This window comes from Anas platyrhynchos, chromosome 8 (genome assembly GCF_047663525.1).
Source record: "Anas platyrhynchos isolate ZD024472 breed Pekin duck chromosome 8, IASCAAS_PekinDuck_T2T, whole genome shotgun sequence".
Classification (NCBI taxonomy): domain Eukaryota; kingdom Metazoa; phylum Chordata; class Aves; order Anseriformes; family Anatidae; genus Anas; species Anas platyrhynchos.
The window spans coordinates 19,225,788-19,248,239 of NC_092594.1; the positions used below are offsets into that span (position 1 = coordinate 19,225,788).

Consider the following 22,452-nt stretch of genomic DNA (forward strand, 5'->3'; position numbering starts at 1 on the left):
GATACCCAGGAGGCCTTCTCATCTTCCAGTCGTTCCTGTTTGCTATTTAGGCACTGAATCTATTCAGGCTTCAACGTACAAGACAGAGCCCTGTATGGCATCGCATTCATAACGTCAAAACCCTGGCTGGAAAACTAGCATCAAATGCAAGCTAGATGTAAGCACGAGCGTGTAACAATGGAGAAGAGGCAGAGAAAGGAACAGGAACATCGCTCTGAGGCGAGGTTTCGAGGCAACTGTCTAGGGAGTTTCTGCTTCAATGAAATCCCTCTTTAACAAGATCTCCTCGGTGCAAAGGAACACTTCAAAGCTAAGCTACCACTCGCTGAAATTCTTCAATTAAATTGGAGCAGATAGTTCGAAACAAGCTTCAAATTACAGAAATTGGCCCTGAGGGCTCCTTGCAGGATAACTTTATTTAGATAATCAACATAATAATAATACTGGAGGAAAAGTGACAAGAGCAGCACAAATATCCTACTTAAAAAAAATATAAAAATAAAAAAATAAAGCCACACTTCAGCTTTTAGAAGTCATCTTTCTGCCTGCCCTGAAACAATGGGACTCTGTTCTCTTTGTACTCCTGACATGTTTTATTTCAGCCACCACACCCAGTTCTGGGAAGGGCACTTCGATAGCCGCTGATTTGTTTGCAAGATGGTGCAAGGTGAAGTCAAAGTTAATGATGCCATATCCTGCTTGATTTGTTTAAAAAATAAAAAAAACTTCACACTACTAAACATGGAGACAAAATTCAGCTGCACATGCACAAGAAGGAATTGAGTGAACGGGCTGAAAAGTTTGCAAGATCTACAATTGACAGGGGAGTTTGGTTCAGCAGGGAACAGGTCACGATCAGATTTGCTTTACGTAGCCCAGGCAGCTCTTGGATGGCTGGTGGTCGTAATACCCTGAGCTTATTTCCACCGGTGACCTAGATATGATAGACAAATTGCACTGATGCTAATCCAGATGAAATCAAAGTGAACCAGCGCGTGCACTGGAGAGGGAGGGTTGGTTTTTCTTTCCACTTGTACATCACAAGGTACATAAGGTCCCGTACCTAGGCTGAGGAGCTGAAGAGGGCAAGCAGATAATTTTTTACAAGTCAGTTTTGTGTATGATCACCAAGCTGGCCTCTCAGCTGGAACAATAAAAGGATTTCAGCCAAATGAGCATTACTTCCTCCAGACCGTCTTTTAAAAATTAAACTCCATAAAGATAACAACAGACATATTCAGAGCTAATTATAACAGAAATGTTGTAGTGGCTAAAAATGCTAAAAAGAGGTAGTGGAAAAGGAAGGGAGGTAGCTTAGGAAAAAACAAAAATAAACAAAAAAAACAGGGCATGGCAAACCTGTCACGCTCAGCCCTCACGCAGCGCCTGCAGTGAGATGCAAGGTGGGATGTGCATCAGCTCCATGGGCATCGAATGTCCCAGACCTCAAGAAGCAGCCAAGGACATGCTGAGGCCCCACACATATCTCAACGTGCAAGAAACTGAAGAGGTCTGAGTAATGAGCAACGAGGAAAAATTCAGCAAAGTTTCTCACCCTGCTTTCTGTCCCACTGAGAGCAACAAGGGGAGAGCAGCCCTGCTGCCACACCTGCACCCAGCTTCCCAAAGCCCAAGCTCACTCGGTGAAGCCAGCATGAACCAAGGACACACGGTGGGCTGTTTTATTTTGGGCTGAAGGAGAAAGCTGCTCTCAGCAGTGACTGCAGCAATAGAAACAGGTAAATTCTAACTGGGAGAAACCCATCTCCTTGTCCAGAGAAAAACAGAGGTCTTTAACCGAGCTTTCCAGGGCAGCAGGGCACATGTGTAAGCTCTGACTTACAACAGGGACCTACAATCTTCTCAAACCGATCGGAGGAGCTGATACAGGCTCTGCTGCTGAGGATGAGAGCGCCAACCTGGAGGATGCAGAGGAATCCAGAAGTGGGAAATGACCATGGAAGTGACTGATGACCAAACAAAAACAAATTATTTTTTCTTTTCACAAGCAAGTAGATGTGAATTAACAACTTTTCAATCCCCCCCTCCCAACAACTCCAAAGATTCCGCACAGCTCCTACAAGCCAGTTATAAAGCAGACAAAGTAGACTACAAAAGTCACTATAATAATAAGAAAAAAAAAGTCAGCAGAAAAGATACTGGAAAGCTACACAAAAAGTCACGTAATTATTCACGCTAGTTACACAGCAGGATGATTTTTCCCCTACCATTTGCAAAATTATCTTGTAAAACAGGGAAATAAAGTTTCATCACCTGTGAAACCAGCACAAGTATGAATGACATAGTGGCCAGGTTAAACAAGCAGCAAGTTTGGTCCATCGAGGATGCCCAATCGAATGGTACAGCACCCAGATAAATGTGTATCCCCCAGCTGAATCATGTTATCATTTCTTATGCCCTTGCCCAAGAAAAAAAAATGCTTAAGAAAGGCAGATAAAGGGAGTCGGGATAAGCATTTGATCTCAAAAGTAAAACCCCAAATTGAAACAGACGCTTCATGTTAAAAAAAAAAATCATTTATAAACATGCCCTTTGGAGAGCTAGAGCAGCGCTGTCTCCCCTCGGAGCCTGCAAGGCAACTTGTTCATTTGTTCCCCATGCGCTGCCTCCAACAGCAGGTGCAGCCAGGGGGACTGCTGCTAAAAGCCAAGATAAAATGCAGTTTATCTTTGCAAACACTAATATTAATCAATTCCTTCTGCAGATAAAACAATAAATGTTTGTTCCCACAGATGGAGGGAGCATTATTTAAACCGCGATACTATTCTAGTAAATCCGAGACAGATGGGCCAGGATTCAGGGACAAGTGAAGTTGCTGTGTTTATGATAAGGGAATTAGAATGACAGAAAGCCTCTTGCTGGGAAATACAGGATCTGGTAGATTTGCATTTGCTTCATAAAGAAGGAGAACGCTCTACAAACACCCTATTCAGGGTCACTGAGCCAGAACAGAGTGGAGGCAGTGCCTAGGAAGAGGGTGCACGGATTTCCAGGTAATTGTCCTTGAGTGCCAGCCACAGAGCCCCACGGGTCACCACAACCAAACCAGAAGTAGGGGTCTGACTTACTTCACCATGCTTCTCTGTGTCTGAAAACAACGTGAGCTCTCTGGGCAGAAGGAAGAAAGAAAGAAGGTGGGGGAGAAATTACCCCAACCTCTCAGATCACAAGTGTAAGAAAGAGAGGAAAGTATCCAAAGTCAGCTGGAAGAATATGGCACATTATGAGTGCTACAGAGGATCTGTGGCCAGTGAAGCTTCTTCATCTCTTACGGCTGAAATGGTGTTCAAATGAAGACAGGATCAAAACACATTTTATCTCTGTTTCTAGCTTAGCTACATGTTACTGAAGATGGACTTCCTTTTTTCTTTAGCCTGCAAAGAAAGAGTCAAAGGTGTTAAGAGAATGGTGGACCTGAAGCCTTGCGACTGATAAAGCAAAACACATCCCCTTCAGTGAGCGCTGACTGAGCCTTACTTAGGGCAGGCTTCAGAGATGTCACTGCAAAAGTCTTGAGCCCCAACAGGGAACTGCTAGGGTCCCTGCTGCTGGCTTCACCTACCACTGCAAGTAATACACTGCGGAACAGGAGGAAAAAAAAAGACAAGTTTGCATATCCTGTTAGGACATAAAGTGGCTGCACACAGGCTCTATTAAGAAGACTTCTCCAAACTGGCATTTTTCTAATGATCCTGTGCATTGGAAGGATGCTGCCTGAAAGAAGGATCAGATTAACAAGGTTGTAGGGCAAAAGAAAAAAAACGAAGGCAAAGTAACCAAGCATATGTATATTAACTCAGGCAGCTGCCAAAACTTATTTAAAATGTTTAACTGGACGAGTAAAGTATGGTAGCATTTAACCAAAGTAACTAAATTTATTGAACAGAACCTGTAGGATTTCAGGCAGATATCATCCATCTTCTTTATATCCCACTGTCAAGCTGCTGTTAGTTTGCTCTCTGATTACACATCTTTAAAAGTGGGCACTGGCGATAGCATGCTTAATGAACTTCTAACAAGGCTTTTTATTTTCCCACTCGAGACAAAGCTTTGAGCACTAACAAAGTAATTCCTTTGCACCTAACACAGCCATTCCTTTGCACTCTGCCTATTTTTTGCTCGTTGATTAAGCTCCAGCCTGGTGACAAGAGCAGCACCAGTGTTACCGAGGGCTTACGGTTTGCAAGAGGAGAGACTCAGGGCAAACCATTTTCTCCTAACTGGATGCACGCGGAGCAAATGGGAAAGAAGATGAAATATTGCAAATTGATACTGTAAGACGAGAAAAAAACATGGAATGATGTGTGCTACATGACTTACAATAAGTAAAAACGTGGCTGCCCGGAGGTCATTTTCAAATCCAAGCAGCCTTTGCCTTCATTAACCACTGTTATTTCTCCACATTAGAACGTTTCCAACAGGAAACAAGGGTCAAAACCACTGAAAGTATCAACAGCTTAATATTTGAGATAGGAAAAATAAAAAACACAACAAAACCCAACTAATTGGTATTCCAGAAAGTGACTTTTTAAAGCACATTCCTTGGCTACAGGCGGGAGCCACCCAGGCACATAGCACCAACTAGAGGGATGGGGTCAATGGGCACCTCCTGCGCCCACCACCGGAGAGCAGGACAATCCCACAAGGGCTGTGCTATTTCCCCACGAGGATGAGTGCACCCCATAAACTGCGGCCAGCACAACTGCCTGGAGAGATTACCTTATTTTTCTGGGGTTGTATTCTCAGGTGCTTGTAGCATTCTCTTTTTCAGTGCTCCCTTGTTCCAGGACATACCTTGACACAGAACCTGTTTCAGGCTGGTACAAAAATGCCCTTAGAAGTACTCTTTTTTTTTTTGAAAAGCAGTGTACGTTTATGCCTTGATCAATTGCATAAGACAAAATTACGGCTAAAATAAAATGGGAAAAAAAAAAAGATGACAACTCGAGTTTAGCGAAAGAGCCTTCTAAACCTGATTTCATCACATCTCCTGACTCTTGTTGGCATGATGTGCTGGCAGTAAAGGAGCTGCTTTGTGTAATCTTTGTGTGATTGTCTTCCTCTGAAACAATTTTAAAAAAACATAAGGCTGATTAAAATGCAAGTGCAAGAAGCATTTCATCTCTACAGCAAAACCTGTTTCTTCTGGTCTTATCAGTATTTTCACTCGAGGTGCTTTTAACTCCTATCTTCCATCTTTATTGCTTGTATCCATGTTGATGTTGAAACACTTTTAAAGTGTGTATCAGGTCACAGGCTTAAGGGCTGCTATTTTTGTTGGGTTTTGTTTTTGGTTTTTTTTTCAAAAGTTTCTTAGAACTTAGAAACAATTTCTTCCTGCAACAATGAACCTGTTCCTCTTTGCAGCAGACTAAAATTCCAAAGGCTCTTTGTTTACTTCCTCATTTGCCACAACCCTCCAACCCCCCCGTTTTTAAAACAGTGCGGTTCTGGGAATACAAGGTTTCTTAACAAGCTGCCGCCAAAAAGCCTGAAGATAACAGAATTATTGTCACTTACCAGCAGCCATCTACAAGCTTCAAAAAAAAAAAAAAAATGGGGGGGGGGAATAGAAAAAAAGAAACAGAAAAATAAAACCATGTCTAGATTTCACTGTCTAACTGCAGTACTAATGGATGTAATCACTGAGGAAATGTCGTACATTTTATCTGTGCCTTAATTCTACTGTGGAAGTTCTGAGAGAAGACTTTTACAATTACTAAATCCTTTTTTGCAGTTATCTTGGATGGCTGCATTTAACTACTGCACTTGCTGCATCTTATTTTAAAAAAGGTCCCCTGGTCCCCCAGATAAGCCCAAGTGACACAAGGGCAAAAGAAGGAAGCGTGGAGCTGAGGGTGGAGAAGAGATGAGTACCACCAGCTTTACATACCACAACTCACAATTAATCTAGTCTTTTGCTGGGAGATTTTAATTTGATTTCAAATGCTCACCTCGCCTTCACATAGACAGCTTTCAGATCTCTTCTACTTGCTGCCCATTAGCGTGGCACAGCACAAGACATTAAGGATAAGACGCCCAAGGATAGCTGGCAAATATTCAAAGCTACTGATGGCAAAGAAACTCAAGAAGCAGAAGTGTTGAAAGGGATGGAGTAATCGTGGACAGCATACTGAACATGAGACTGTTGTGGAAAACCGAGCCAGTAACTAAGAGGGTTTCTAGATGCAAATGACTGACCCCAGAGGATGTGTTACGACCGTCCGGGATTGCTGGGGCATTTTTTGGACACTTTATTTCTAGGAAGTTGCTGACGAATGGTGAGAGTGAAGAACAGCAGCAACAGGGGAGCGAGCTGCAGGACCAAATGTGTCACAAACTGGAAGTTAGGGAGCTCTTAGGGAGCTGCAAGTAATTTTGGGTTCTGCACAGCTCCCTGGCCCCTACCAGTTTCTATCATCTAACAGCGTCCTACTTCTGCTTTCTCAATTTCCCCAGCCCTTCATCCACTGCAGCAGCAAACACTCAGCTCCACTTCTCATTATGGGCAGACAATGAGCACACCAAACAAAACCCTGCAAGCTCAAGCCTTGTTTCCTAAGGTGCTGGATGCTACCTACAAGAAGTCCCTTCCCAGCCACTTGAGAGATTTAAACAAAGATGTGATTTCTTTAAACTTACTACCAAATAAAACTGTGGTTAGAAAGAAAGGCTTAATATTCCCCAAGCATTTTCTGGAAACATCCCGAACGCTAGCTGAAAAGTGCCGAGAGAAGCGGCTGAAGCAGCATAACCCGGGCTGCTGAATTAAGCTGGAGATACCCATAAGCGTTCTTGTGAGCAGATCCACATGGGCTGCTATGAAGGACTCTGTAGCTCTGCTGCTGAGGATATGAGGGAAGGAAAGGATATTATTAAAATGTTTATTATGGTAATACATAGAAATTAATTTGAAAAAATCAGCTCCCACTACACAAGGCTTATAATGAGCTTACAGCCTAAACACTGATGCTTTGTCAGATTAGGCGTACTCTGCTTCCTTGGTGTTTCACAGCGCAATGTAGCTTTTTTCTGCTTCTTTAGGAAGACATCTCCTTCAGTATTCTATTAGCAGGGAAATAGGGCTAAGGGACAGAAATGTCATCCTTTGAAAGACAACAGGATTTAAAAATGAACCATGGGGGAAAAATATCCAGTTATCTGTTAACACTGGACTGTTTTTTTTTTTGAGAAAGTTAATGTCATTTTACAGTTCGGAGCTTGCTAACGTTGGGTTACAGAGATAACAGGATTTACATGATCATGACAATTTTTAAAATACCCCATCACTATTACTAAATTTTACTTGTCCTGCAGACAAGTCAAAGCAATTTTCTACTTGTCAGAGATGATAAATCAGTCGTCTGGTGACACTGACAGGTGGATTTGTCAAATCCCCCTTGAAATACTTCAGTCTCTGCTTTCAGGCTGCTGCGAGCTCCAAGCACGGAGTAACACAAGGGAGTGAGGCAGGGATTACGAAGAGATTTTTAGATTTTCAGGGCTGCTGTCCATTTGCCTGGCTTTCTGGGTATTTTTCTCTCTGAAGTGCAAGAGCAGCATCCGGCTGCTGGGCTTGATTCTGGCACCTCACCCACAGAAATCCAGTTAAAAGCAGAACAGTTAAAAAAAACACGCTGCACTTTACAAAAATACATCTTGTTCATAAATATACCAACTTCTCTTTTCTTCAAAGCACAGCTAAGGCAAGATAAAATTAAACCCCTTTTCTCCTAGCCACTGCGTTTGCCTCTACAAGCTCTCCAAAAGAAACAAGCAGTCTTTGAAAGAAAAAAACCTGCTGTGAAGGCGCGTGGACAGAGGCGGGTACCACCAGCAGCCAGGAAAGCTCCTGCTTCCTCACAGCGAAGGTGCAAACCTCCCAGAGGTGGGATTTCAGAGCACAGCCTCCTCACCAGCATGCCAGGCCTCTCCAGGGAGGAGGAAGGGGATGTTTGCAGTGTTCCTCCAGATTTCTGCATTAGATCCTCCAGCTAAATGCATGGCGTAAGGGCGTTTTTGCATCAGTTTGACAGTGGGGCGGTTCAGACTGATTCCCGAGCTGCTGGGGAGCACGTCCTTCCTTCTGCACACCTCGCTTGGCACACAAGCAGTGGGAGAAAGGCACGAGCACTTCTGGCCCCTAACAGAGGCCACGCAAATCCCCACGGCCTCCCCTCCTGGCTGGAGGCTGAGCCAGGGCTGCCACAGCAAGCAAGCAGGGTGGAAAAGGCAGCAGCCTGGTTTAGAAGGCACCCGATGAACACAGCCATTTGGTCTGGGTGTAACAGACACAGCTCTAACTCTAATAAAGCCATTTATTGGAGTGGCGAAGCGCAGCTGTTCTCCCCGTCCCGCCACCCACACCGTGCTGCGAGCACCGAGACTGAGACCGAGGGGTGAGGCGAGGAAGCCAAGTGGGAAAATGAAATAAATCACTTGGAAAACAGCTGGATGGTAAAAATGGTCAGCCCTTAGGCTGGAGAACTACTCTAGATCCTGCTGTTTTACATTACCATTAACTTGTATCTAATTGCCATCTGGGTAAGCAAGCTACTTTTTAAGGGAGACACATGTAAATCCATCTGCACTTATTTCCAAAGATAAGCTGCCACTGTTGCCAGAGAACTGGGAGCAGAGTTGCTCAAAGTTTTAGGAAGCAAAAAGACTTTTTCCTCGGATGTACTGCGATTTCTTACAAAAAGCTTCTTGCCAATTAGGGAATTCTTCCTATCAGGAAGCAGTTATGTGTTGCAATACTCTTAAGAGAGAGACACAATTAGGAACAGAACTGGAGAAAGCTCTTCAATTTTCGAAGTGACTTCTAGTTCAGGCAGCATTGGCACTATCAATAGGAGGGAAAAAGAGGAATCATATTGTCCTCTCTCCCCTTCTGTTGTCAAAGGAAAACTGAGCAAAGCATAGAGGCAGCCAATGTCTCTTTCAATCCTAAAAACCAACGGCATTCAGATTAGAACATGGGTTTGACGAGGACAAAGGGGGAAAAATGCAGAGGAATAATACCCATGATGGCTTGTCAGAATATTAAGGAGATGGCAGATTGTCAGAGCTCTGGAATAGGGTGCTGGTAACTCATCACAGCTCCTGTTCAGCTTCCAAGCAAAAAAATGTGTCCGCATGTGTTGGAGAACAGATTTGCATCCGTTGCTTCCTATCCTCTGATGAAGAGCAATACTGAATAAAAAATGGGATCAAAATTAATAGCTTTCCCTCATGGGTGCCAACATTTTGCCCACCTTACTGGATATTTCAACCAGAGAAAAAAACATCCTAAAAATTCTACAAACCACTAGAAGCTTTCACATGCCTTGCCTCTGTACAAGCACGGCCTCTGTACTGAGCTCGCCTCCAACAAAAACAGCTTCCCCCCCCTTCACCCCATACCCTGCTGGCAAGAAATGTGGAGAAAGAGCTGTTCAGTCCAGCAATCCACTGGGTAACACAGCTTGACACCACACTGCAGCTGGCATCCACAGCTTTTGCTGAATTCTTCATTTTCTGCCCAATCACATCCAGTTCATTCAACCTCAAAGTCCTACTGAGGCTCAGCCCAAAGCCCTAAGCTCAGCTTTTGAGGCAAGTGACTCAAAGCCGGTTACTTTTAGTCTCATTACTGGCAATTTGGGCCCTTCCAGCTCTCCACGTACAAGCATACCCACACCTCACGTTGATACCAGCATGCGTGCTGTGTCCAGTCCAACATGCTCCAGGGCAACAAGGCAGGGAGCGCAGAACATTATTTGTAACAGTGGGTGACAAGAAGAACTTTCTCCTCAGATGCCTTGCAACTTGCACCACCGGTGAGCAGCTCTTGCTGGTCTAAGTTCTTCATTCATCCTCTGCTGAAGGCTTTCCTAATGCAGTCAGCATGCCCAACACCAACGGAGCGGAGACAAGCTTGTGTCCAAATTGTAACGAAAGATCGATGTCACCTCTATTGGAATTCCTTTGACACAGACAAAAAAAAACTACTTTCCTCATTGCTGTCTTTGCTGTTCCAAGCCAAAACTGTTACACAGCATGCCCATTTTATAACAAACAAACAAGAGATCTGGCTACTCTCTGGATCCAAAGCCATTTAAGCAAAAAGCCATTAAGGTTCCAGGCGAAGGACTGGTGTAACCTGTGTTTATACCAACACGACACTCACGTGAAATGGGGTTGGGTAAAAGCCTCAAATCTTACGAGATGATGATTATAAATACTAAGCTATGTCCACTTTGTGAAATTACAGAAGTGAATTACTCTTTTCCAATGATATGTAATGCCTTGAGGTATTAATTCCTCCATAAGACTTAGCTAAATGCTATGCAGCTGCTGAGAACTGCACATCTGCATCACATTAGCTGGTTTTTAAGTGTCCCCACGAATAAGCAAGCACATACCTCATGCCCCAGATAAAAAGCAAAAGCACCACTAATTGACAGGAGATACAGCTAAGCCTTGAACTGAATCACCACTAGTGGAAATTACAGAAAGAAACCGCAAGGAGGAATGCAAAAGGAGAATACCCCAGAATGAGTAAAAGGAGCAAGAATTGGGATGCTCCTTCCTCCAGCCGTGCTAGTAATAAGCACATGACATACTGCTGCCCCCCTGCAAGGACAAGAGGCAAATGCAACGTCCTTACAGTCACCGTTCGCAGCAATGAGTAACGAGAGCTCCACGGAAACACAGGCATTTCCTTCCCTAATTCTCCCAACACCCCCTCTCCAGGATCTCAGAACGATTAGCAACAGAGCTTAGGAAGGAAAGCACCACCAAGTCTCATCGTCCATCCCGGGTGTAGTCAAAGGCCACCCAATCGGTCGGTCCAAGTTTCCATCCACCAGGGTAAAACTGGCTAGCGAGCTTCCAACATTTCTCATGGAAGGCACTTCCTTTTGGAACGGAATGAAAAAAAAAAGCAACCTTTAAGTGGTGAACACAAAGTAGGTCACAAAGAAGCCACATCAATAAAGTCTGGAAACAAAACTGGGAGGGATACTGTGTCAGCTGCAGAATCGAGTGGTTATTATAAATGGGCTTCAAAAGTACGGCTAGAACATTTCAGCCGGGAAGCTGTTCCTTGGATGAAATACAAGCACCCAGTAAGTGATGTACTACTCTTCCTTTAAGGCTCTTCCTTTCAGTCTCTTCTAAAGCTACTGTATTTTTAACCATAATTGCATGGTTTTCAGACTGAAACAATAACCCTTCTAAACTCCATCAATAACACAAACAATCTTGACAACAAAGATTTATCCTATTGGATCTCAACCCCTGCACACCCCTCTCTCATCACAGTTTTAACTCAAGATGCATCTCAGAATCACCTGACAGCTGGTTTGGTACAAGACAGATGTGTAACTGGGTTTGGTGCTTATATTCTCTAACAGGATGGACATGCCAACCCAGGGACCTCACGGCTCGGACAGCATCTGTTAGTGAAGCCTTGGCTGCTGCCGGCTGGCTTGCAACCCAAAGCTGTCGTCGTGAGCACACGGAAAGCTAGGCTCTGTCAGTCCACTCTCCCTTTTTCCTAAGCTGTTAGTGAAATGTCCGAGTTAGTGTAACCCACAGAGTAAGCACTTTCTCAGCAAGGAAAAAGTAGGTCAATTTAATTCTTGGCACATGTTTATAGGAACACCTAACTACTCACATGGGAAACTACCTTACCTCTCGTCAGAGTGCCTTCTGTGTCCTGAGCTGATCTTGTTTCAAAACCGTTCTGAGAACAGAGTCAGAAGATTGCCAGGAAAACAGTTACTATCCCTTTACCATCTCTTGACATTAACAGCTATTGCACTTCAAATTCTTCATACAGACGGGGCTTACAGAATCACAGCATCATTCATGACACGTTTACAAAAAATTTAAAGTCAGAACACAGGGCTAAGGAGATCAGGATAACTCACAGCTGCTTAGTGGCTCATCTATATAAACATTATCTTTGACTGGCTGCCTTCTCCTTCCAAGGATGAGGTCAAAGGTGCTGAGAGCCACTAAGCCCAAACCACCTAAAACATAGGATGTGGGATAACTGGTCTAACACTCCAATGAAGGCAGGATCCAGATAACTTTAGGACACAAAGCTCCAGGTGAACAGTGCTCTTACACTAAGCAGAGGTTTACCGATGACAGCCACACTACATTTTCAGAGAACTTTCTAGCTGCATCCTATTCTATTTTCTGACAAAGAAAAAACAAATGCATTCTGACATAGAATTAGCAGAAAGTAAGTTTTGCCAGTATAGGGAAGAACAATGCCTCTTCAGAGCACCTAGCTATTAAACTATTAGTACTGCATTCCTCTTGATGCTTGTTTTTTTCTCTCCACCACTCTTTCAGACATATTTTCATTTTTATAGCATACAAGCTCCCTTTCCAGCAGTGGGCATGAACCAGGAGTATTTTACTTCTTATCATCCTTCCTTTCTCCTACACATCCATCATGTGGTGCACAGAGGCTGTTTACATCACAGCCCTGACTTTCCTACTAGCTAAGAAAAAAGAAAGAAAGAAATTAGAGCAGAAAATGCATAACTTCTTTCTGTAAAGCTTGTCTATGATGACCAAAAATAAAAGAGAGAGAGAAAGGATTTCTTCCTTAATTTGATGTAATGGTTACAAAAGTGGGAAATTAGTAACCCCTAGGATCGAGGCCAGGACAGCTGCCTTTCAGAGAGCCTTGCTGTGCTCTGCCACTACTTACAAATCTTGACGTGAGCGACCACTTTCTGCAATGCTGGGCTTCTTCAAGCAGAGGAGTCACCAGCTGAGGGCACGTGAATGAAAACCGACATAAATATTTACGGCAAGACCATCAAGCTTTTTTGCTACCTTCCTACTTGGGATATAAAAGTCATTACCTCCACAGAGCTTAGGCTGTTTGAAAACTTCACCGAGCAAGACCTCAGCTTATGGAAGGAGGAGTTAAGGAAGAACCCCATGAAATCCATTCAGCGAGGTAATCAGTCACACCATGCCTCACTGACATCCCATGTAAGTGCTGCCAGAGAGCAAAGAAAGAGACCCCAGGAGCCTGTGCCATCTCAGAGATAAATCTCCTCCAAGCAGGATTACAAGCATGTTGAATTTTTACACCACATCCTTTTGCCATAGCTCTCAATTTCTGCTTTGGTGATGCTACTCCATTTTTCCGGGTACTATCAACTACTCACCATCCTGAGCAAAAAGATGGAAAATAATTACGGAAACATACCTCAAAATAGCAAATTCTCGGTATTATTTGACAAAGAAGTCTAATGGTTTCCTAGCAAGTGTTAGCACATGGTGCTTTTGTTGCAGCAGCTTGGCTGCATGGCCTGAGGTATAACCCTGTAACATAAATAAAACATCTTGTTCGGGAAGCTTTTTGTCTCCTCTTCTTTCATAATGCCTGTACTGTACTCCACTCCTGCGTATCAAGATAAAATACCTAACTAATATGGAAAACTGATCTGGACCCATCAGCTCCCCTCACAAAGCCAACTAAACAAAGACGTGTTACACAGGGGCACAGGATTTCACATGCCACAGAAAGTATGTTGGAGCTTCAGGTGGTATAATCTTTGCTTTGTAGTTTTCCAGTCTCCATCTGTGATGCATTTTCCTCTACAGTGCAGAGTTACCTTCTTGGAAGCAACGATTTAGTCCAACACCTGGCCCTGTCCACAAACGAAGAGAAGTTAATCAGTGCCAGCTCTCCAAACTCCTTCATACCAGCAGGTCAGGCTGCTATCACTGTAAGGAGATAAGTTTATTACAGTCTGAAGGTCAGCAAAACTTCACCTTTGTTTCCAAAAAAAAGGGAGCAGGCAGCCATAAACACCTGAATGAGAGAGTTTCCCCTGAGAGCATCTTGCCCCACTGACCTGCGGATCTGACAGCTAATAGGGTATTTGAGAGGATTATTAATAGTCACAAGAGGATCCAAGTAAAGCAGCAGGCTTAAAGGTAGCCCAAATGCAAGGCAATGCAACTCAGGCTATGCAAGCAAAGCACCGCAGAGGTCTCAGGAGATCTGACTTCTGATGCCAAGTTTCTTGCATGTCCTTGGGCCAGCTATCCGACCTAGCTGTGCTCTGTTTCTTCATCTTCCTGCGTCTGAGCAGCGCTCTCACATAAAACCATTGATGCACTCACTCACACCACTCATTGCCTTGCTATGTAAGTAAAAACATTTCTTTTTTTAAAAACCCCAATGGGCAGCACGGGAATTGCTAATAAAGCTGTCACCGTTTGCCATGACAAACCCCTGCACAGAACTGAAGCTACACCATTATTTCAGTCCTCCAAGAGACCGAAGCGCTCGCTTCAGCCCTCCCAGCCACTGCTGCTTTCCACACGCCTGCTCGAATCGGAAATCCCTGCTACTACACGTTGCGCTGACGAGGGCAGCATCTGTACCCTATCTTGTTGAGGTGGCATTCATGCACTGAGGAGTCAGCTAAATTAAGGTGTGAATTACCTCTTCTTATCTCAAGCCGATCCACTGACTCAAGGGATGAGAAACCAAAGAAAGCAAGCGAGTTTTTAACTCCCTCTGCCATACAGCTACTGACCCTGGAAAAAAGATCCCCCCAGAAGCGTCAGCTCCATCTGCATTTCCTCTCAACCTTCGCTGGCAAAAGGGGATGGCAGGTCACGTTTCCTAGCAGGAAAAATGCACTTCCACTGTTGGGCAGTCACTCCGAGCTCTTCTGTGAAGTGCATGCCCCTAAAAAAAGGATAAGAAGCGAGCTTCTAAGCTTTCAAACTTGGAAGCTGGTAAGGCTGCAAGCTGGGAGCTGCCATCCAGTGCCAGCTCACAGCCTCCCCGCAGCCCAGGCAGAACATCTCTCTCCTTTCCTTCCCAGCCCCCTGCCACTGAAACGATGCCCCGAGAGGTGTGCAGCATGCTCCCTCCAGCGCTCGCCAACCCCAAAGTGCTCTGCTGGCTCCCGGGCTGACACAAAACCATGGCTAGCAGGAGAGACAGGGCAGCACAGTTCCAGAGCTGCATTCCTCGAGCATTAAGCTTCGTCTAGAATACTGCTAAATTGTCTTTTGTTCCTCCATGCCAAAAATCCCCTGAAAGCAGTCCTGACACAAAACCTCTTCTCCCAGATCCCTGGATCACGGCAGAGGGCACCTAGCATTTGGTGTACAAGGGTAAAGCCTATGCAAAGCGTTGCTTTCGAGTTAGTTTCTCTCTCTTTGCCAGAAACTTCATACCAGAATCCGAGTTGCCATCCTCTTTTCCAATATCCAGTCTCCAGCACCTTGTTCAAAGTCTCTGCTACCCAGAACGTGGTGAGCTCTCTTAGAATTGACGCTACGGTGTCTGTGGTCTACCCAGAATAACTTTCTCTGTTTTTTTTTTTTTTCTGCTTTTTTTCTCATGCCATCCAGATTGGGAAAAGGCATGAGGTGAAGAGGTTCTGCTGAGTCCTTCGGGCAGCGACACGAAAGCCTATTGCTGGGAGGGATCTGGTGGCTGGACTTGGCGATCTTGAAGGCCTTTTCCAGCCTGGATGCTTCTGTGGAGCCTGACTGAGGGGTGATCATCTTCAGTCCCACACTTCTTCCCTTGTCATCGCAGTGCTGATTCCCAGTCCCACACCTCCCTGGAAACAAGGACTCGATGCACTTGGCCCCCTCCCTTCTCACAATACGCTACCGTGTAATTCCCCATCCACTTCCACACTCATTTGCCATTTTTCATCATTGCTATTTCCTTTCTTCTCCGGTCCAGATGACAAATTCCAAAAGGCAGGGAAAGCAGCCTCCGTCTGTAAAACACCACCTGCATCTGCAGCACAGCACCGTGTAAATAAAATAAATTCTCTTCACAAAGAATAAAACAGTGCGTTTACCATTAAAGCACTAACGTCCAAGAATGTAGACACGGCCCTACAGGAAAGGAAAAGGTGCCTGCAAGTTTCAATCAAGCCAGAACCGACCGGAGCAGCACACGCATTCTTATGCAAATCCATCCCAGACACTGCACATCTGCTGAACTGGGTGTCGTTTTCCCACAGTTTGCAGAATTAATGTGTTGAACTAAGTGCCTGCCAGTGCTTGCAGTGTAAGAGCTAATTTTTAATGGGGCATTCGCAGCTGTAGCAAAAAAATAATAATAATTCTTTAGATAATAAAGGGTCTAAAGCCAGGACGTGGTTTTACATTTACTTAAGTGCAAAGATCCCTTCCCCCCCCAACCTCCAAGAGCTCATTACCTGCACTACTCGACTTGTTTTGTAATTAAAAATAATCCAGATTCCTAGAGAAGAGCCCTTCTACAGTATTGTGACCTTTTGAAATCCCATTAAAGAGAATTAACAAATGTTATCATCTCCTGATCATTTCTGTAATGGCTTTCAGAGAGGGGGGCGGTGGCGGCATCAAAACACACAAAGGACTGTTAGAAGTTTACAAACCAAAATGCAGTAATTTCTCTCTTCCCTTGCTTCCTTCTCCTGCAGACAAATTATACTTCCATGATTGCTGTGACTCTTTACAGAGGATTTCAAAAGAATCCAGATGAGAGCTCGACTCAGTGACCTTGGGGCTAAGAAAGCATATACACCAGAAAATGCTGAAATCCCAACTATTTTTTTTTTAAACCTATAAATATCAGTTGAAAGGAACTCATGATCTCATAATAAGTCAATGGGTCACAGTTATGCTCCTCTTATCTTCCCTTTTTTCCCCTATTGTTTAAAAATAGGAAACAGCACCACATGAAAATGTTCAGCCAGAGATAAATTGTGTGACTGAAATACAGGAGTCAGGAAGCTGGTGTTTTAAAATAATGTCATCCTCATTTTCCCCAACACACACTAGCATTGTTGATGCCTCCAAATATTTAAGTGACTTTTAATAAATTAGTAACCTAGGCAACATTTGGCACAACACAGGCAGCTGCTGAAAGAGCACAGCTAAAAACTTGTAACAAAAGTGAAGAAAACCAAAACAACCATTTATGTACAAATTAATGTCAGCATTCCTTAAAAAAGATGATGGGCAAATGGTTTTAATGTCAACAGGCTAATACTGCAATAAAGTTTGGGAATAAAGCAAAGAGAAAACAGCCTACACCCAGCCCTCAGCTGTGCTCCTGGTCACAGCCACAAACACAGGAGGCAGCGAGCAGAGACCGAACAGCAGCAGCACGGAGGATCTGCAATTCCCCCCTGCACTACAACTCCTTGGAGCCCAGAGGAGTTCCCAGCAGAGCTGGCACACCACAGGCATGAGCAGATCACCTGCATGAAAGCTTCAGTCCCACCCTTCGACGTCCCCTTGCTGGCTGGCAAGGGAAGGCAGTACCCCTGCCCAAAGCACGCCCGTCTGTTTGCAGTCTGTAGCAAACGCAGTTCCTTAAAAGCTTGGTTCTTGGTTCTGATTAAATTCTGTCCTTTACAGCGCACAACTGACCACAAGTGATTGCTATTTACCACCCCGACGAGATGCAGGAGTGCTTTATGCCATTGTTACTTAACATTTGCAAGCAATGTGCCTCTTTGGTACCTGAAGGCCACAGTAAGGTCAGATGCTGACAGCAGGCATTGGCCAAATAAATGCACGGGAAACAGCACCGCCTGGCCCAGTGAGCTTTGTCTCCAGAGCCTGCTTCTGCACCAGGTTGCTAGGTGAGTTAAAAATAAGCCTATTGATCCGAAGGAAAAGCAATACTCGGGAACACCAACCTCCACTCTCCAGCACAAGACCACCTCTGCAGACAGGCCACACAGCTCGTAAGCTGCCTTTCAGCAAGCTCTCATCCGTCCCTTCAGTTTGTGCCATGCAGGAACCCCTTTGTAACAGCACACCATCTCCTGCAACCAACCACAGCCACACACACACCCACAGGGCAGCTCTATGCAGAATAAAGCCCAGCCACACTGCCTGCACCCATCCCTAGGAGAAAACCCTCTGTCTCTCGACCACCAGATTGCCTCGCCACTTCGTTTAGGAATTTTTGTTTGGCTTTACGTTAAGCACACCCTCCCTACCTACTCCTTGTTAGGCAGCCTTTAGGTGACTTTTTAATTGAGCTTCTGGGGTCAGGCGATAAGCGTTGGAAGCGGAGAGGACACCACTCCCCAGAGTGTTCCGTGCGGCCTCGGGCATCCTCAGCAGCTCCGGCACCACCGTAAAGAAAATGCCGCCACCTGGTGGGATCTGCTCCGGGTCATGGGACGCGGTCCCTGGGTTTGGGGAGCTTGTGACCCCCCAGGGATGGTTGCTGACCTCGCACGGGTATCTTGTAGGAATCTCGCCATGAGCATGGAAGGAGAAGATCTGCTAACAACAACAAGAAGCTGTTTGTTACTGGTGCTCCCCCAAAGAGAGGTGGTTTGAAAATGGATAACCTTCACAGTAGAAATTAGGGAAAAAAAAAAAAAAGAGGTATCAAGCTACCTACAAAGCCACAGCGAGGCAGGCTGTAAAGAAACAGAAAACCCCAGACAGAGCCCGAGTCACAGAGTCATTTATAAAATACAGTTGAGCAAGGTAAATGATGGATTGCTGGAACGGGTAACTCACAGAAATTGGGTTTTTGGACTGAGCTTCACATGATTAGAGATGCTTCTGGACAGTGCTTGAGTCTCAGCTATTTTTTAATCTCCACATGACACTGTGTGGATTACCAGAGCTTCAGTCCCGAGCACAAGCCTAATATTTTCAGGCAGCCAATACTTAAAAGCCTCAAAGTCGAGTTTCAGGCAGCTGAGAGACATTTATGTCTGGTTACATGGGGTCTAGCGCTTTTATTTGGAGTCAGAGCCAGCGAAGCTCTGCCTGGAGATCAATATCCACGAGGAAGCGTGGAGCTCTTCAAGCCCTGGTCTGCAGAGCAGGCTCTTGCTGCCGGGAGAGGGGGGTGAGGAGGTTTGTTCTGGCAGTAAGGAATGTCTCCAGGCTGCTGGCCGGATTAGAGGACAAGGTGATGAAAACATCCACGTCCGATCTGCACTAGAGCCTGCACAACCACTATCGTCTTTTAGCACCAGTGCTAAAAGGGAAAGACATTTCCTAGTCCTGATAAGGCCCCAGAGCAGCACTGCCCACTCCCAAGATGAACCCTCAGGAAGGAACAGACCCTTCCACGTGCTGTTTTCTGTGTATTTCAGCAACTCCTAGCTCACAATCCATCATTCTGGTGCATGAGTGCTTACGGTGAGCTTGGAACAGGCGCCCCAGAAACAGATTTGACAACCATCGCTGCAGAAGTTTACAGTCTGTATCTAAACAGGTTGTAAGTCTGACAGAATCTGATTCTGCCCCCATCACATGCAACATTTAACACCAATGCTGCAACGCTAGCTTTATAATTCATTGTTACAAAATCCATGGATGTGCAGTCAGCCATACCAAGCGATATAATTGTTCTGTTTTCACTGTTAGCACTGAGAAAGCTGTAAATTCAGTCATTCTCCTGTCTTCCACCAAATCAGTTCCACAGAACGGAGAAAGAGACCTTGAAACTTTGACTTAAAACACTGGTGGATGCTTTCAGAAGTCAGTTATCCATATTATTGAGAAAAAGCCCATAGTATTAACCCAAGCAAGATGATCTCTTCCCTCTCACCCATTCCACACGCACCGTGAGGCCGAAGGAAGCCACCAACCACAACACACGCTGATACGTATTTTACAGAAACATCAGTTGTGTGTCAAAACTAGTGCTTGGAAACATCATCTGACGACATTCACATGATTTGTGTTTCACAAGCAATTAAACCTATCACTCTGACAAGCAAATGTGCTGTTCCCACTCACTGTTCAAACATGGGGTTAGAGGACGCTGCTTGCGGTACGAGCTCTGTGCTTCAGCAAGGAAACGGTTTCATGGTTTGGTAAGGTCCTTGTTAATTCACCTAACCAGAAGGTGCCGAAAGTCCAGAAAACAGAATGAAAAAGTTACTCTGTGACTACTGCAGGAACGCAGGAAATGCAAAAATAGCCAGACTGTGATTTGGATCTGGTAGTGAGGTCAGACGAGACCTCAGTGTCACACTGAAATCACATCACAGGCATTGCAGAGTCCTACTGTACTCACATCGCTGTCATGCTGCTGGCAAGCCACAGAGACCAGTAATGAGGGTACTTTACGACTAAACTCTTCTCTCTGCTTACAGATGAAGTTTTACAGGCTCTGCAACTGGACCAGCTCCCCTCACGCTACTAATTGTCTCCTTGGATAGAGGCAAGCTGGGTGGCATGCCGCTGCAGAACAGAGATGCACAGAAATAAGCAGTCATCTCCAAGCAGGTACCCAACTTCTTTACTCTAAAAGAAGCACTTCCACAGCTTTTCAGACTATTCTCTTCCGTCTGGAACAACTCCACAGCACAGTTGTCCACGTCTCACACAGAAAAGAAACGCTGTGACATCAAAAGCTGCGTTTCTTGATACGCCTGAAAATGGTTCTCATCTTTTCATGTTAGATATTCCTTCCCTCCCCCAGCCATTCATGGTGAAATAATTAGTGTTAGTGTTCGCATTGTTTATCAGACAATACAGACAATAAGGCTAAGCTTTCTGCTCCTGTTTTCTTTAGCTGTGCTGCTGTGGTTCCTCCAACAACTGTGCAAGGCTTTACTTTTAATCCTATAAATAACACTTGTCACTCATAGATTTGTAACCCATATTTAGTTGTGCACAAACATGGCACAGCTTCAGTTCGATTCATCGTCCGCAAACTTATCCAGATGTGTTCATACAAGAAAAAAGGCTGGGAAGCAGGAGGAAATAAACAAATGCTAGCTAACCCAACTGCAATTTCATAGGAAGGAGGGAAGCCACCACCACATCAGATCCTTCATGAGGGAGAGAGATAATGAGTTGTTTTTAAACTAAGAATAATTAGTTATTGTCCTTGGGCTACACGATGTATTTTTACATGCTTGAAGCCTGCCCTGATTTTTATAGCCTATCGGTTAGCTGCTCCATCGCGTGGAATCTCTGTCCATTTATCTACATGTTAGTGTCAGACTACAAACACATCACAACACATGACACGACTTTATCAACGAGCAGGGTTTCTCACTGTGGCTAATTTTGAAACCACATTCCTGCTTCCACTCATTCAAGATATAACCTTGGGTAACAATCAGATAGGCTGGTGCCAGACATCCTCTTCATAAGTACGTTCTCATTTTACCTTCGGAAAGTGCTCTAAACAAACAAACAATCTGCAGGCGCTCTGCTTTCTTCTGAGCTCCCCCCGCCAGCAGCAGAGGTGGTTTTTTGCTTTGTTTTTCAAAAAAGGCTGCGTTTTACAGTCTCAGCATCAGGCTGAGAGTAACAAAAGAAAGCCACGCAAGAAGCCGCAAGTTAGACAAGGGGAAGCTACTGAAAATCCCAAACTTCTACGACAATTAGTTGCGCTAAGTATAACTCTGCTCCTTGATGCACCAGACAGAAAGCAGCCAGACAACCTCGTCCCACCGCACCAGCTTTTCAAGCTCCCGGAATGAACACAAAGCTCTTTGAACAGCCCGTGTGCCCCTGCAAACCTGCAGCCTGGTCCTCCTGGCTGGGGGTGCCCAAGGCTAAGTGGCCGTGGTGGTGCTCACCGTAACCAGCTGTGCTCAGCCAGCAGACCCAGCACGGCTCCTGGAGGTGTCTTCCTTGCGCCTCCCGTACCTTTTGGGCACAACGCAACCGGTAGCGTGTGCGTAACGACACCGATAGCGGGGCGTGTTGGCTTCCAGCCCCACAGACCAGGAAGAGCCTGGAGAACCTCACTGGGATGCCGGGCAGGGCAGGACGGAGAGCGGGGCGGCAGGGCAGGACCTGCTGCGAGGAGACACCGGCGACATGAGGCGTTTTGGGGGGCTCTGCGTGGCGTCGAAGGGCAACGGGGAAGCCGGGCCTGTCCGAGCGGGGCCCCCCAGCTCGGTGCCACCAGTGTTGGGGGGCTTCGCTCGTGAGGGTGGCGGGGCGGGTGAAGGAAGGACAAAGCAGCTCAGGGGGTGTGCAACAACGGGCTTGGCTCACCCCAAAAATAATTAATTAATTAATTAATTAATTAAAAAATAAATTAAAAAAATAAAAAACTGAAGGAAAAGTTGGGCCCGCCGGTAAGTTCCCTCCGCTCCCGACCCGCCCCGTCCCCCTGTCCCCCCCCTCCCCAGCCCCTTTCCCCCCGTACCGTAGACGCGCAGCCAGCCCTGCTGCTGGCACACCGACTCCAGCAGGACGCGGTCCAGCGCGCCGCCCGCCGCCGCCTCCAGCTCGTCCGAGCCCAGCTCCGGCTCCGCCAGCGCCTCGGCCGCCCAGGCCGGCGGCTCGCCCGCCGCGGGGGGCGCCTCCATGCCGGGGAGCCGGGGAGGGGGGGGCCGCCGAGGAGGCGCCGCCGCCGCCGCCGCCCGCCCGCGCTGCGCCCCGGCCGCGCCTCGCCTCAGCGCGGCTCCATCCCCGCCTCCCCCGGCC

General features: G+C 45.7%; 1 protein-coding gene across 3 annotated transcripts in view; it reads right to left on the reverse strand.

The window, feature by feature from the left end:
• The window catches only part of RASAL2 (RAS protein activator like 2), a 176,932-nt gene extending 154,480 nt beyond the window's left edge, over positions 1-22,452 (reverse strand). For 2 of the 3 annotated variants that reach the window (XM_038183332.2, XM_038183331.2), the window contains exon 1: positions 22,172-22,451. In XM_038183332.2, coding sequence (XP_038039260.1) covers positions 22,172-22,334 — 163 coding nt within the window. In that variant the 5' untranslated portion in view covers positions 22,335-22,451. Of the gene's footprint in view, positions 1-22,171 lie in introns of all 3 variants that reach the window. The other variant, XM_038183330.2, reaches the window with a different exon arrangement.